Here is a 13,080-nt window from a genome sequence, read left to right as displayed (position 1 = left end):
CTGTGGCTGAATGCCTGCTTGAGAGGCACTGCGTGCAGCTATTGGCCAAAGCACAGGGATGACTTAACCCTGAGGAGTCCGGGTAGCAGACAGGTGTAGAGGGATCCGTAAGAGAATCACATGATGGCGTTTACTTGACTATTCTTTATTGTGGGCGTCGGCTCGGACCCTACGTGTACCAGGTGAAGCCGTAGTTGGCGTTGTCCAACTCCTCCTTGGGGCGCAACCCATACAACTCGCCGGGGAGGGGCGGCACCCAGCGCGTGGTGTGGAACATAGACTCACCCACCTGTGGGCAGGGGCAGGGTCAGTCCTTATCAGTCCCAGCTGGCCACAACCACGCCACCCCACCCCACCCTACCCCAACCCAGAGTGTACCTTCCAGTCAGGCACGTCTTTCATGATGATGGCCTCCTCCTCCAGGTTCTCCCGAAGAAGCTGCAGGGTCCTGTGGCCATAAGGCGGGGCTGAAATCAGACCCACCCAGAGCAACCACTCTGTTCCTTCCTTGACCCAGAGCCCCTCCCAACCTACCTCCGGTCCATTTCTGCCTGGAAGAGCGGCATGAGAGCAATCCGGGCCTCCAAGTCCTCAATCTGCAGGCGCCTGTAAAACCACCACACCCACTCAGGGTTAAATGGGCTCACTGAGGGAGTATGGAACATGCAGGGCGCTGGTAGGGAAGGGGCCCGGGTGGGGGTGGGGCAAGGCTAGCCACCCAAGTTGGGACGGAAGGCAAGCCCTGCAGCTGGCACAGACTACAGAAGCCACAAAAGTGTTGGCTTCACACTTTCCTTTCAAATAAACTTTTGTTTATCCTAAAAATAGCCCCGTCTGATGATCTGGGTGAAGAGGGGGGCATACTCATCACCAGGCTCTGGCCTTACAAACCAATTTCCCTTTGTTCTCAAAATAGCAGGATGCTGGGCCTGCAGGTTTCCCCACAACTATTACCCCGAAGAAAGGAGCCTCTCAGTTTCAGAGGCTGGGGAAGCAGCCCAGTGATGGCCCAGGAAGAGGTCTCTGGCAGGGCTCTGCCCAGCGACACCCCTCATCATTCACGATCCTAGTCTCCCTGGCCTCCAGGGGACCTGCCTCCCATGGCCCGGTTCCTTTTCTGTTGTGCTCTCACTGTGTGGCTCTGGCTGGTCTGTCTCTATGTCCCAAACCCCAGTCATAGCTGGCCTGGTGACCTACTGTTTATGCTAACCTGGTCAGGAAGGGAACAGCTGAAGGCTGGTCACCAGCTCTTCACTTTAGGTCAGGCCCCGGACAAGCACCCAGCCAAGGACACCACCACCACCCTCACGGAAGTCCTGGTGGTGAGCAGGGCCCTACCTGCGCTCCCGGTTCCACCTCATCATTCTCCAATAGCCGAAGAGCAAGGCCCCGATGCCCACCGCGAACATGCTGTAGCCTGCAAGAGAAGGAGGCTTCCTGCTCAGCAAGGTCCCTCCAGGACGCCCCCAACTCAGCAACAATGGCTCTCTCTGTGAAGTACCTGCTGGTTCTCCCCTCCTCCACAGGTGCCTGTCCTTCCTCAGCCACTTCTCCATGACAGTCTCTAATTCTTAGGCTCTGGGTCAGGGTATTAGGCAGTCCGAGCTGCCACCCTTTCTGGAAGGTACAGGCCACAGGGACACAGGAGAGCCCCAGGGTCTGGAACAGTGTTTCTTCACACATGGGTCATGAGCCCTTTGAAGTTTAAACAGCCCTTTCAGGGTCACAGACATCCTGCATATCAGATGCTTACATTATGCTTCATAACCACAGCAAAATTAGTTATGAAGTAACAATGAAGATAATTTTATAGGCTGGGGTCATGTGAGGAACTATATTTTTTGTTATTTTTGTTTTTTGAGATAGGGTTTCTCTTTGTAGCCTTGGCTGTCCTAGAACTTGCTCTGTAGACCAGGCTGGCCTTGAACTCACAGAGATCTGCCTGTTTCTGCCTCCAAATGCTGGGATTAAAGGCGTGCGCCATCACCACAGGTGAGGAATTATATTAAAGGGTCATAGCATTAGGAAGGTTGAGAACCACTGATCCAGGTGTGGTAGCGCACACCTTTAACCCCAGCACTCGAGACACAGGCAGACTGATCCCTGTGAGTTTGAGGCCAGCCTGGTCTACAGAGTTCCAAGACAGCCAGGGCTGTTACACATAGAAACCCTGTCTTGGGGAAAAACACAACAAACGATAACAAAAACAACAAAATAGAAGCCGCCTTTAAAGGGCTCTGACACCACCAAACATAGGCTGGAAGTGTGGGCACCACCGTTTCAGCAGGATAGGTCACCTGCCCTATTCCCAGGGGAGACAGGTGCCACCATAAATAATTACTGAAGATTAGCAGGGCAGCTCCAATCCTGACTGGCAGGACAAGCTCCAGGGATCATCACCAATGACTACAGAGGGCATGGAGAAGGTTGAGACAAAGGGGGGTAGAACAGGTTCTGGGGCTGCAGCCTGAATGGCCCCTCACTAGGTCAGGAGCTAAATATTTCCCACCCACTCAGTTCAGACTAAGACTCTGAGGCCAGGCCCTCCAGCCACGGTCTCTAGGATGGTGGGGTCCCAGGTCCAGGGGTACAAGCTCTCTGTGGAAGCCCTAGGTATTCAGGACCATCTCTGGCCAGCTGATTGCAGGCATCGTCAGCCCTCACCAAAGTGAGGAGGTGTCTACACCAGAGCTGTACCCTCATTTGCAACAGCTAAGAGAACCTCAGGGGCCCCCAAATCTGACCACAGCTTCCACCTGCAATTTCTCAGAAGAACACACAGGTCCTTGTGGGGAGCTCTGGGCCACAAGTGCGGACACCAAAGTGTGACCCCACTGTGTCTAGAGTGAGAGGCCAGGGAGGAGGGGCCGCAAGCTGACCCCCCAGCCTTCAGCTGCACCTGGCTGGCTACAGTAATCACTGGGGTGGCTACATTTCAGGAGGTGTCATGGGGAGAGGGGAGCAGGTGCAAAACTCACACCCTCCACTTCAGTCCCCCAAGTAGCTTTAGTTGTAGGAGGTACTGCCACCCAGTGCTCCCCCAAACAGTACAGATCCAACACAATGGCTATCAGAACCTCGACCCTTCCCCCTTTGCAGAAACCCAGAGTCAGGTCATGAAGTTTATGCAGAAGTGCCCAGGGCAGTAATGGCCTGGACTCAAAAGTGACAGCTCCCAACTCACCAGGCAGCTGTGTGCACACAGACACGCTGCACAACTCACCAGGCAGCTGTGTGCACACAGACACGCTGCACAACTCACCAGGCAGCTGTGTGCACACAGACACGCTGCACAACTCACCAGGCAGCTGTGTGCACACAGACACGCTGCACAACTCACCAGGCAGCTGTGTGCACACAGACACGCTGCACAACTCACCAGGCAGCTGTGTGCACACAGACACGCTGCACAACTCACCAGGCAGCTGTGTGCACACAGACACGCTGCACAACTCACCAGGCAGCTGTGTGCACACAGACACGCTGCACAAGGACAATAACGTTTGCAGCAGGACAGAACCAGACGCCCTGTTCCACAAATAAACCCCCACATTGTATGGCTTTGGACAAACATGCCCCAGTAGTTTAACAGGGAAGAGAAGTCTGCTCAGCACGGGCGCACAGTGGCCCTGCTCACCTGGGGAGGGAGGTCTGAAGGCAAGAGCTGAAGATGTCCCAGGCTGAACTTCTGGGTTCCACCCCTAACAGTATAAATCAGGAATGGTGACACATGCCTGTGACCTCACCACTTAGAAAGTGGAGATAGGAAATCAAGAATTCAAAGTCATCCTTGGCTACGTAGGGAGTTTGGGGCCAGCTGAAGCTACATGAGAACCCATCTCAAAAAAAAAAAAAGAAAAAAAGAAAAAAAAAAGAAAGAAAAGAAAGAAAAGAGGCTAGAAGTGGTGTCAAAAGCCTTGAGGCAGGCAGATCTTGATACCTGTGACTTAAAGGTCAACCTTGTCTACAAGGTCTAGGCTAGCCAGGCTAACATTATCAGATCCTGGAAAAAAAAAAAAAAGAAAGAAAGAAAAAGAAAAGAGCTGGGCAGTGGCGCACACCTTTAACCTAAACTTGGGAGGCAGAGGCAGGTGGATCTCTGAGTTCGAGGCCAGCCTGGTCTACAGAGTGAGTTCCAGGACAGCCAGGACCACACAGAGAAAGAAGAGCTCAAGTGTCTGGTGCTTTCCTACAGCGCCACACTCAGGAGGAGGGTGAAAGGACCACTGTTTGCAGCTTCCCTCACTACAGCATGGTGCCCCACCAAAACAGTGACTATAGAAATAGCCTCCAGTAGAACACAGCAGGGCTCCTTCAGTAAGAGAAACTGTGCTCTAAATGACACTATTAGCTCAACAGGCCTCAGGAAAGAAAAACATCTGCAGAGTTGAGTATCTGATAACGGCACCCAAAATACAGAGTCAAGTCACCAATAATAAAAATCACATAAGCTGCCTGGTGCCAAGCCTTTGATCCCAGCATTCAGGTAGCAGAAGCAGGGGACTCTCTGAGCTCAAGGCCAGCCTGGACTATACCCCGAAGCTGTTTCAAAACCCAAAAGTAATAACAACAATGATTCCAGGGCTGAGCATGGTATAAGGTGTGCTGGCGATGCCAGGTCCAGCTGGAGAAACCAGCCTGGAAGGTGTGCATACAGAGGGCTTTCTCCTGGCTTCCCCAGGCTACAGCAGGGCACCGGGAGCAATCTGACACGCGTGTCCCACCAGCTAGTTTAGGACACTGGACGTGCAGATATGAACAAAGACTGAACTGTCACTGCACTCTCCTCGCCCGTCTGCAGCCAGTCGGGGAGTGGGTCTGCACAGAGCAGGGGCAGGGCTTCAGTGTGCCATCCCACCACTCGGGAGGATGAGACTGAGGTAGGAAAACCAGCCTGGGCTACAAAACACAAAAACAAAAACTTGTCATGGCTGGACCCATGACTGGCTAACAATGTTTGTGCTCTCCAGAGAACCAGAGGTCTGTTTGCAAACCCCACGCTGGGTGCCGAGAACTCAGCCCCAGGAGATCCGACACCACCTTCTGGCCTCCACGAGCACCTGCTTTCACCTGCAGATGCACGCGCACGCACACACAGTTATGATCTGAGTCAGGCACGGTGGTGCACTCCTTCAATCCCAGCACTTGGAAGACAGAGTCTGGCAGATTCAGTTTGAAGCCATCCTGATCTACATAGCTTCAGGCCAACCAGGACCTGTCTCTAAATAAATAAGTCTTAGAAACAAACAAACAAAAAAATGAGTGTTTCAGAACAACAACCACAGAACAAGAAAGGTACAGGGCAATAAGGCCCAGCACAGCTGTGTCAGCATCTGAAGACGAGGGGAAAGCACATGGTGACTTTAAAGCAAAAGGAAGGACTGGCAGATGGCACAGCTGGCAGAGTGCTTGCCTAATAGGCACAAACCCTGGGTTCCACAGCCAGCACCACAGAAGCCAGGCTTAGTGACACACACCTGCCACCCCAGCATTCAGGAGGTGGGAGCAGGACCAGTCCAGTCATCCTAAGCTACAGAGAATTTCAAGGGTTACAATTTCTTTGTCTCTAAACAAATGCAGGAATACATAAAAACGATGTTGACTTGAGGAGCCCAGCAGCTTAGTCTTAGGTGTTCTGTGGGCACATGGTGCAGGTCTGAGAGGGTCATGGGCTTGGGTGTGTTATACCTTAGAAAGAGATGAAAAAGAGGAGCTGCCAAAGGGCTCAGCTGGTAAACATGCCTGCTACAGAAACCCGGTGATCTGAGTTTAATTCCTAGAACCCACGTAGAGATAGAAGAAAACTGACTTAACAAAGTCATCCTCAGACCTCTACATTCCCAAACTCCCAATAATAAACATTAGAAAACAGAGCTGGGTGTACACACCTTTAATCCCAGCACTCTGGGGAGACAGGGGCAGGCGGAGCAAAGGCCCACACAGAGAAACCCTCTGGAAAAACAAGCACAGAGCACTTGTTGCTCTTCAGTCTGCAGCACTTATACGGCAGCTCACAACCGTCTGTGACTTCAGTTCCAGGGCATCTGATGCCTTTCTCTGGCTTGTACAGGCACCAGATGTGTATGCTGTCCTGGAACTCACTTTGTAGCCCAGACTGGTCCTGAATTCAGAGACCTGCCTGCCTCTGCCTTCCAAGTGATGTGTATCACCACAGCCCAGCTTGTTTTTGGATTTTTTTTTTTTTTTTTTAAAGGAGCTCTGGTAAAGTTTTATTAAAGGAAAACTTTTTACTTTTCACCAGTCTGTTCTGGCATGCTTCTAATAATGTCAGAATCACCTGGGTCAATGATGGCCAGTGTGCATACTCTGTAGTATTTTCCACACGCTGTGCCCAACTCAATGTTATTGCCACTGTAGTGATGGACACCAGTTTTAGCCAACATGGCATAGTATTCTATTTCAGATTTCCTCAAGGCGGGGCAGTTGTTGGCGAGAATCACCAATTTCGCTTTGCCCTGTCTGATCATCTTCAGAGTCTGTTTGTATCCCAGCACGTACTTCCCACTTTTCATAACAAGCTGGAGCCGAGAGTTGATCGACTCCAGAGACTTTTTCGTCTTCTTTGCGGCCACCATCTTCCTGCCTTAGGTGCGGGACGGCCCCCAACCAAGACCAGCCGCCAAGATGGCCGGGGAGCGAGAAAGGCTGGATTTTTTTTGAAATATAGTCCTGACTGCCCTAACTCTCCACATAGCCTAGGCTAGCCTTGAACTTGTCATGATCCCATCTTTGCTTCTCAGTGCTGGGATCACAGGTGAACCAACACATAAGGCCTGAAGGTTTGGCTTTTTAGTTGAGGCATAGTTTGCATAATATGCACAGTAAAAGTCTGCTGAATTCAAATCTAAATTTGTAGAGGGAGGGAGTTACCAAACTCAGTCCTCTGGAAGAGCAGCAAATGCTCCTAACCCCTGAGCATCTCTCCAGTCCCTAAGTTCATTATTTTCTTTCTTTTAGAAGGAGACGACATTATGTAGCCCAGGTTGATCTATGTAGCCCAGGATGACCCTAAACTCCCAATCCTTGTGCCTCAGGCTCCTAAGTGCTGGGATGATGGATGTCTACCACTCAGTACTGTTTATGCAGTGCTAGGGGTGGGACCCGGGACTCTGAAACGCTAGGCAGGCACTATACCAACAGGACCCCTAACTATTCTATTCTTGTAACTCTGAGCACTGAGGGTGGGGACCTTAATGTTCTCCAGATTCTTTCCCTTTTGAAATCAATAAAAAAAATTCTAAATGTTACTTAAAACACTATAAAGTGTTAAGGATGCAGCTCAGTATGGTGGGCACATGCCTGTCATCCTGGCACTACGGAGCAGAGGTAGATGACGGGAGTTCCAGACTGGCCTGGGTTCCAGAAGAGCCTGCCTTGGAGGAGGGGAAGCAAAAAATGACAGTAAGGAATCAGCGCTAGGGAGGTTGGAGTTTGCGACTAGCCTGGGTTCTCTGCTAGGGTATATATAATCAACACACTTAGAAACTCTTGCCCTGGGTGGACCTGCCTGTCATCCCAGAATTCGATTTTGAAGCCAGCTTGGGCTATATAGTAAATCTCTAACTGCAAAAAAAAAAAAAATAATAATAATAAGAAAAAAAGAAAAAGGAAAAAAAAAGAAGGAAGGAAGGAAAGGAGGAAAGAAGGAAGCAAAGAGGTCAAAGAAGACTGCGCATAATGGTGCGCACCTATCAGGCACCCTCGGGAAGTGACGGCAAAGATCAGAAGTTATAGGCCAACCTGAAACGAAACAAAGTCTCCAAATTTCGAGTTTGAGTTTCTCGGAGGTTTAATATCCTAAACTGTGGAAGCCGACTGGAAAATTGGGCAAATGAACAGTCTCGCCCCACGGGATGCTGCGATAGAGAACCCAGACCCCAACCGCGCCTCCTTCACTGCGTAAACTGAGGCCTGCGGGCTCCCCGCTCCCGCCCAGCCGCATGACCGAGGCCCGGCCTCCGACCTCGAACCGGACGACACTGACCCGACAGTCCCCGGCGAGGGAGGTTCCGCTTGTAGTCGACGGGACCGTAGCCCCCTGGTGGGGGCATGTCCTGCTTCACCTTCGACGCCGCCATACTTGCAAGACCCCCAACTTCCGGTTACCAGCGGAAGTGAGGTGACGTGTGGTTGCCATTTTGAGTGTGGCGGAAGTCTGGTCGCCTGGGTGGTTCCCCACCCGTCAGCTAACCCTGCTTTGGTCCGTAAGTCCTTCCTTGCTCTGACCCCAGAACGGGACCTGATTCAGTGGTTGGCACTGGAGCTCTGCTGGGCATCCCGTACCTTGTAATAAAAGCCTTGGTGTTCACCTGCTTTTCTTCCTGAGCGATGGTGGCCAGCCTCGAGCTTTGCACAGGTTGCCCCTTTCTACCCCCCACCTCCAGGAGCCAAGGCAACGGACTGGGTACCACCATCCACACTAGTTCCACAGTAGTGATCTTCCCCTCGCCAGGGCCCTCCCATGAGGAACCGGTCATTCAGAGCGATTGAGTCACAAAGCCTGAGAGGGTTTAGGGAGCGCGGGGCGGGGACGTCCCCACCCCAAGGCTGAGTGACGCCCGCAGTCACTTCACAAGGCAGAAATTGTTACACGGGCAATAAAAGTCATCGCGGCTCTAGGACCTTGGGAGTGGGCACATGGGGGCACGGGGGTGCAGGTGCCAAGCACCATGGGTTAGGCCCGAGATCGGAGTCCGGCCGCCCCCCGACAGCAGCCGCCTCCTGCTCCCCGCGCGCCCCGGGCGCCACCATGTCGGGCGACAAGCTCCTGAGCGAACTTGGCTATAAGCTGGGCCGCACGATAGGTGAGGGCAGCTACTCCAAGGTGAAGGTAGCCACCTCCAAGAAATATAAAGGGACGGTGGCCATCAAGGTGGTGGACCGTCGGCGAGCGCCTCCGGACTTCGTCAACAAGTTCCTGCCTCGAGAGCTGTCCATCTTGCGGGGAGTACGGCACCCGCACATCGTGCACGTCTTCGAGTTCATCGAGGTGTGCAACGGGAAGCTGTACATCGTGATGGAAGCAGCAGCCACCGACTTGCTGCAGGCAGTGCAGCGAAACGGGCGCATCCCGGGGTCACAGGCGCGCGAACTCTTCTCTCAGATCGCGGGTGCCGTGCGCTACCTGCACGACCACCACCTGGTGCACCGCGACCTCAAGTGCGAAAACGTGCTGCTGAGCCCTGACGAGCGCCGCGTCAAGCTCACAGATTTCGGTTTCGGCCGCCAGGCGCACGGCTATCCAGACCTGAGCACCACCTACTGCGGCTCGGCCGCCTACGCGTCACCTGAGGTGCTCCTGGGCATCCCCTACGACCCCAAGAAATACGACGTATGGAGCCTGGGCGTTGTGCTCTACGTCATGGTCACCGGGTGCATGCCCTTCGATGACTCGGACATTGCTGGCCTGCCCCGGCGCCAGAAGCGCGGCGTGCTCTACCCCGACGGCCTCGAACTGTCGGAACGATGCAAATCCTTGATCGCCGAGCTGCTACAGTTCAGCCCATCCGCCCGGCCCTCGGCGGGTCAGGTGGCGCGCAATGGCTGGCTGCGGGCCGGGGACTCCGGCTAGGAGCCGGGGTTCTCGCTGTTCCCGCCGCACCAGGCCCTGAGCCAGGGCGGCGCACGCGCGACCGGCGAGCTTCGGGAAACCCGCGAAGTCGCCGCGCGCCACTGCGCGCGCGCCCTGTCCCTTCCCCTCCCACCACGGCGGCGGCCCACAGAGGCCGGCTGTTGGATTCTGGTTCCTCCTGCACAACCCGATTGCTGGAGGGCTCATGCGCACCCTCGATTTCTGGCGAGGAGGCCCCGAGAGGGGCGCGAAGAGAAGAGAGAGAAGCATTGCGCCTGCGCGGAATGAGCTCCTGCTGCGCGGTGGGTGGCAGTGGAGCGGAGAAGCTGCGGGCCAACGGTGCACTCCAAGTGCCAGGTTGGAACCTGCAATAAATTCGCTTTTCCTCGCAAGTGGCTTTAGCGGTGGACCTTGTTACGGAGCAGAGGGGAGGGGAGATCTCAGCACTTTAGAGAAAGCAATGTATGTGGCGACTCCAGCGCCAAACCTCAAAAGGGAGTTGTGGGCTTCGAATCTGTTCTCCAAACTGGAAAAACTTCTAGAGGTTCTATAGTCGTTCCCTGGGATGTAATGATGCTTGAATTGGGATTGGCATGGGGGAAGGAAGAAAATGAGCATTTACAGATGTGGAAACTGAGGCAGACACAGCTATTATTTGTAGTCAGGTCTCTTACAGCCGAGGGTGGTGGAAGAGTTTGCGGGCAGAGAACAGACCCAGCTACTGGTGCTGTTTTCTTTGCTGTTGGTGGTGATGGTGGTTTGTGTGCGTGTCACGCTAGACCATGGCTTGCTTACTCCAGACATCTCACTATGCAGCTAGGCTGGCATGGAACTTGGACTCTCCTGCCTACGCTTCTCAAGTTCGGGATGACAGGTGTGGAGCCAAGTTCTGCATGTCTTGAACCTTACCTGGGACTCCAAGAGGCTTGAACCATCTTTGCCTTCAACAAGGATTCAAGTACAATGCCAAGTAAAATAAGACAAGATGTGGAAATAATTGTAAGTTGTGAGGAATGCCAGGCAGGGCAGGGTATTCAGGGAGGGACTCTGAAGCTGTTTTGAGGCTGTTGCCCAAACCACTAAAAATGGCACAGGATGCCGGGAGTGTGGTACATGCCTTTTAATCCCAGCACTGGTGGGGACGCAGAGGCAGGTGGATCTCTGTGAGTTTGAGGCTCACCTAGTCTACAAAGTGAGTTTCAGGACAGCCAGGGCTACAGAGAAACCCTATTTCAAACACACACACACACACAACCAACCCACAAAGGACAAAGTAATACCGCAGGAGTTCCTGGGGCTGAAATAGGAAGGGAATGAGAAAATGGAGGGGAGCTAACAGTACTTCAAAGGGGACCCTGAAGGGTGAGGAGGCAGCTGGGAGCCTTGCCTGTGATTTTACAGGGGTTTGGTGACAATGTCTGGAAAACATTTTCAATCCTCTCCTCCTCCTGTAGTCTGAAGGGCTATCTGTTGTAGGCCTTGCTGTGCCGAGCACCTGCTCCCCTCTCCACAGGTTTCTGGTGCCCTGAAGGTCAAGTGTGAGCTCACTTCTCATGCTGGGCACAGATGGGGCAACTGAGGCTACAAGAGGGGAGGGGCCTAACTCCAGTTCTGTCTGGAATATGCCAGAGCCTAGGCAGAAACAACCCATACCCTCTGGTGAAAAGGGAGGTTCTGTGGTTACATTTGTCCTCAGTACCTGAAACATTGGGCAGCGAACCATCCCAGGGTTGGGGAAGGGCGTGGTTCAGATTTCATAGATGGAGTCCATAGCACTTCCAGATTCCAGCACATTCAGAATGGATTCTTATCTTCACACAAGTGAAGCCCCCCTTTTGCTGCAGATGGAACTCAGAACCTACTGAGACTAGGCAGGTGATCACTCTCAGAGCAAGCCCCCAGCCCCACTAAGGGATTCTATGCATGGGTTGTACCACTAAACCACACCCTCAGATTTGTTTTTCGAGACAGGGTTTCTCCATAGCTTTGGTGCCTGTCCTGGAACTAGCTCTTGTAGACCAGGCTGGCACTGAACTCGCAGAGATCCGCCTGCCTCTGCCTCCCGAGTGCTGGGATTAAAGGCGTGCGCCACCACCGTCCGGCTTGTTTTTTGTTTTTTGTTTTTTTTTTTTTTGGTTTGGTTTTTCGAGACAGGGTTTCTCTGTAGCTTTGGTGCCCGTCCCGGAACTAGCTCTTGTAGACCAGGCTGGCCTCGAACTCCCAGAGATCCGCCTGCCTCTGCCTCCCGAGTGCTGGGATTAAAGGCGTGCGCCACCACCGCCCGGCTTGTTTTGTTTTTTGAGACACGGTTTAGCCACGTGGGCATTGCCTACCTGGGCCACTCATTATGTAACCCAAATAGAACTTGGAGCAATGCTCCTGCCTCTGCCTCTGCCTCTTGGGCAGTGGAATTACAGGTATGCACCCAAAAGCCCAGGTTCCCTTTTTTCTTTTCTCTCCCCAAGATGGTCACATTATGTAGACCAGGCTTACCTCAGAGATCTGTCTGCCTCTGCCTACCAAGTACTGAGATTAAAGGTGTGCACCACCAGGCCTGTTTTTTTTTCTTTCATTTTAGCGTATATGAGTATTTTGTTGGCATGTATGTCTGTGCACTGTGTGTGTACAGAGCCTGTGGAGGCCAGAAGGCATCAGATCCCTGAGACTAGAGTTACAGATGGTTGTGAGCTCCTATGTGGGCGCTAGGGACTAAACTGGGATTGTCTACAAGAGCAGACAGTGCTCTTAACCACTGAGCCATCTCTCCAGCCCAATTTTTTTGTTTAAAATATTTCCAATGGTGCTGGATGCCAATCATCCCTACACATGAGAGGTGGAAGCAGGAGAATCAGTTCACAGGCAGCCTGGGCTTACAGCAGATTCTGCCTCAAAACAAAGTCAAAATGTGAAATTGGGCATCTCAAGCTGATGTGGGGACTGGCAGTGGGACAAGCTTACAGCTCTGTCCATGCTGGGAACATTCCAACAGCAAAACCCCACAAAGCTCTGGGGAAAAAACTAGACCTGTGGCCTCAGGTGGGAAGAGCTTAATTGGGATTCTCACCGAATCCCCCGCCTGCTGAGGTCAAAGAGGATGACAGAGAGCTCATCAGGGTAGAGGAATGCCATGTTTAAATGGCATGTGTACCCTACCTTTCATTCCCCCCTTTAAGAAAGGCCACCAGAAGCTGGGACAAAACACTAGGACCCCAGGAAATAAAGGAACAATACAATGACATTTGGTCCACTTCTTCATTGTTCTTCAGGGTCTCAGAATTCCCCAACACAAGGAGGCTACCAATTCCAGCTCATTTATTGGAACATCTATTCGTTTGGTGGCAAACTTTAAAAACATGTATTACCAAAGATTCAGTCACAATAAATACAAATGTCAGCTGCCCTGGCCCCCAGACTCTGCACTAGTGTAACTTATACACTGAATATTAGGAACCGCTTTTGGCAATAGTTCAAAGTCTTCAGACTGTCAC

The 13,080-nt window shown here is 52.6% G+C and overlaps 3 protein-coding genes across 3 annotated transcripts; 1 reads left to right on the top strand and 2 right to left on the bottom strand.

Moving 5' to 3' along the window:
* Positions 1-19: 19 nt before the first annotated feature.
* Positions 20-8,147, bottom strand: Ndufa13 (NADH:ubiquinone oxidoreductase subunit A13). The gene is made up of 5 exons (XM_057752600.1): positions 8,006-8,147; positions 1,339-1,417; positions 535-606; positions 379-448; positions 20-289 (listed from the first exon to the last, which is right to left on the bottom strand). The coding sequence occupies exons 1-5, from the start codon at positions 8,097-8,099 to the stop codon at positions 170-172; spliced, it is 435 nt and encodes a 144-aa protein (XP_057608583.1). The 5' UTR covers positions 8,100-8,147; the 3' UTR covers positions 20-169.
* Positions 6,186-6,687, bottom strand: LOC130862791 (60S ribosomal protein L30). Its single transcript, XM_057752601.1, has one exon. It carries the CDS (start codon positions 6,594-6,596, stop codon positions 6,249-6,251), a length of 348 nt encoding a protein of 115 aa, XP_057608584.1. The 5' UTR covers positions 6,597-6,687; the 3' UTR covers positions 6,186-6,248.
* A 137-nt stretch (positions 8,148-8,284) lies between the features above and the next one.
* Tssk6 (testis specific serine kinase 6) lies at positions 8,285-9,824 on the top strand. The gene has a single exon (XM_057752598.1). It carries the CDS (start codon positions 8,771-8,773, stop codon positions 9,590-9,592), a length of 822 nt encoding a protein of 273 aa, XP_057608581.1. The 5' UTR covers positions 8,285-8,770; the 3' UTR covers positions 9,593-9,824.
* The last annotated feature ends 3,256 nt before the right edge of the window (positions 9,825-13,080 follow it).

This window comes from Chionomys nivalis, chromosome 20 (genome assembly GCF_950005125.1).
Source record: "Chionomys nivalis chromosome 20, mChiNiv1.1, whole genome shotgun sequence".
Taxonomy (NCBI): Eukaryota; Metazoa; Chordata; class Mammalia; order Rodentia; family Cricetidae; genus Chionomys; species Chionomys nivalis.
This window is presented reverse-complemented; position numbering and strand designations above follow the sequence as displayed.

Excerpts from the sequence above, each read along its gene's own strand:
- LOC130862791 (XM_057752601.1), bottom strand. The coding sequence starts at position 6,596 with ATGGTGGCCGCAAAGAAGACGAAAAAGTCTCTGGAGTCGATCAACTCT.
- Ndufa13 (XM_057752600.1), bottom strand. The coding sequence starts at position 8,099 with ATGGCGGCGTCGAAGGTGAAGCAGGACATGCCCCCACCAGGGGGCTAC. Across the intron at positions 1,418-8,005 it reads CCCTCGCCGGGGACTGTCGG|GCTACAGCATGTTCGCGGTG; the intron begins GTCAGTGTCGTC and ends CTTCTCTTGCAG. Across the intron at positions 290-378 it reads AAGACGTGCCTGACTGGAAG|GTGGGTGAGTCTATGTTCCA; the intron begins GTACACTCTGGG and ends CCCTGCCCACAG.
- Tssk6 (XM_057752598.1), top strand. The coding sequence starts at position 8,771 with ATGTCGGGCGACAAGCTCCTGAGCGAACTTGGCTATAAGCTGGGCCGC.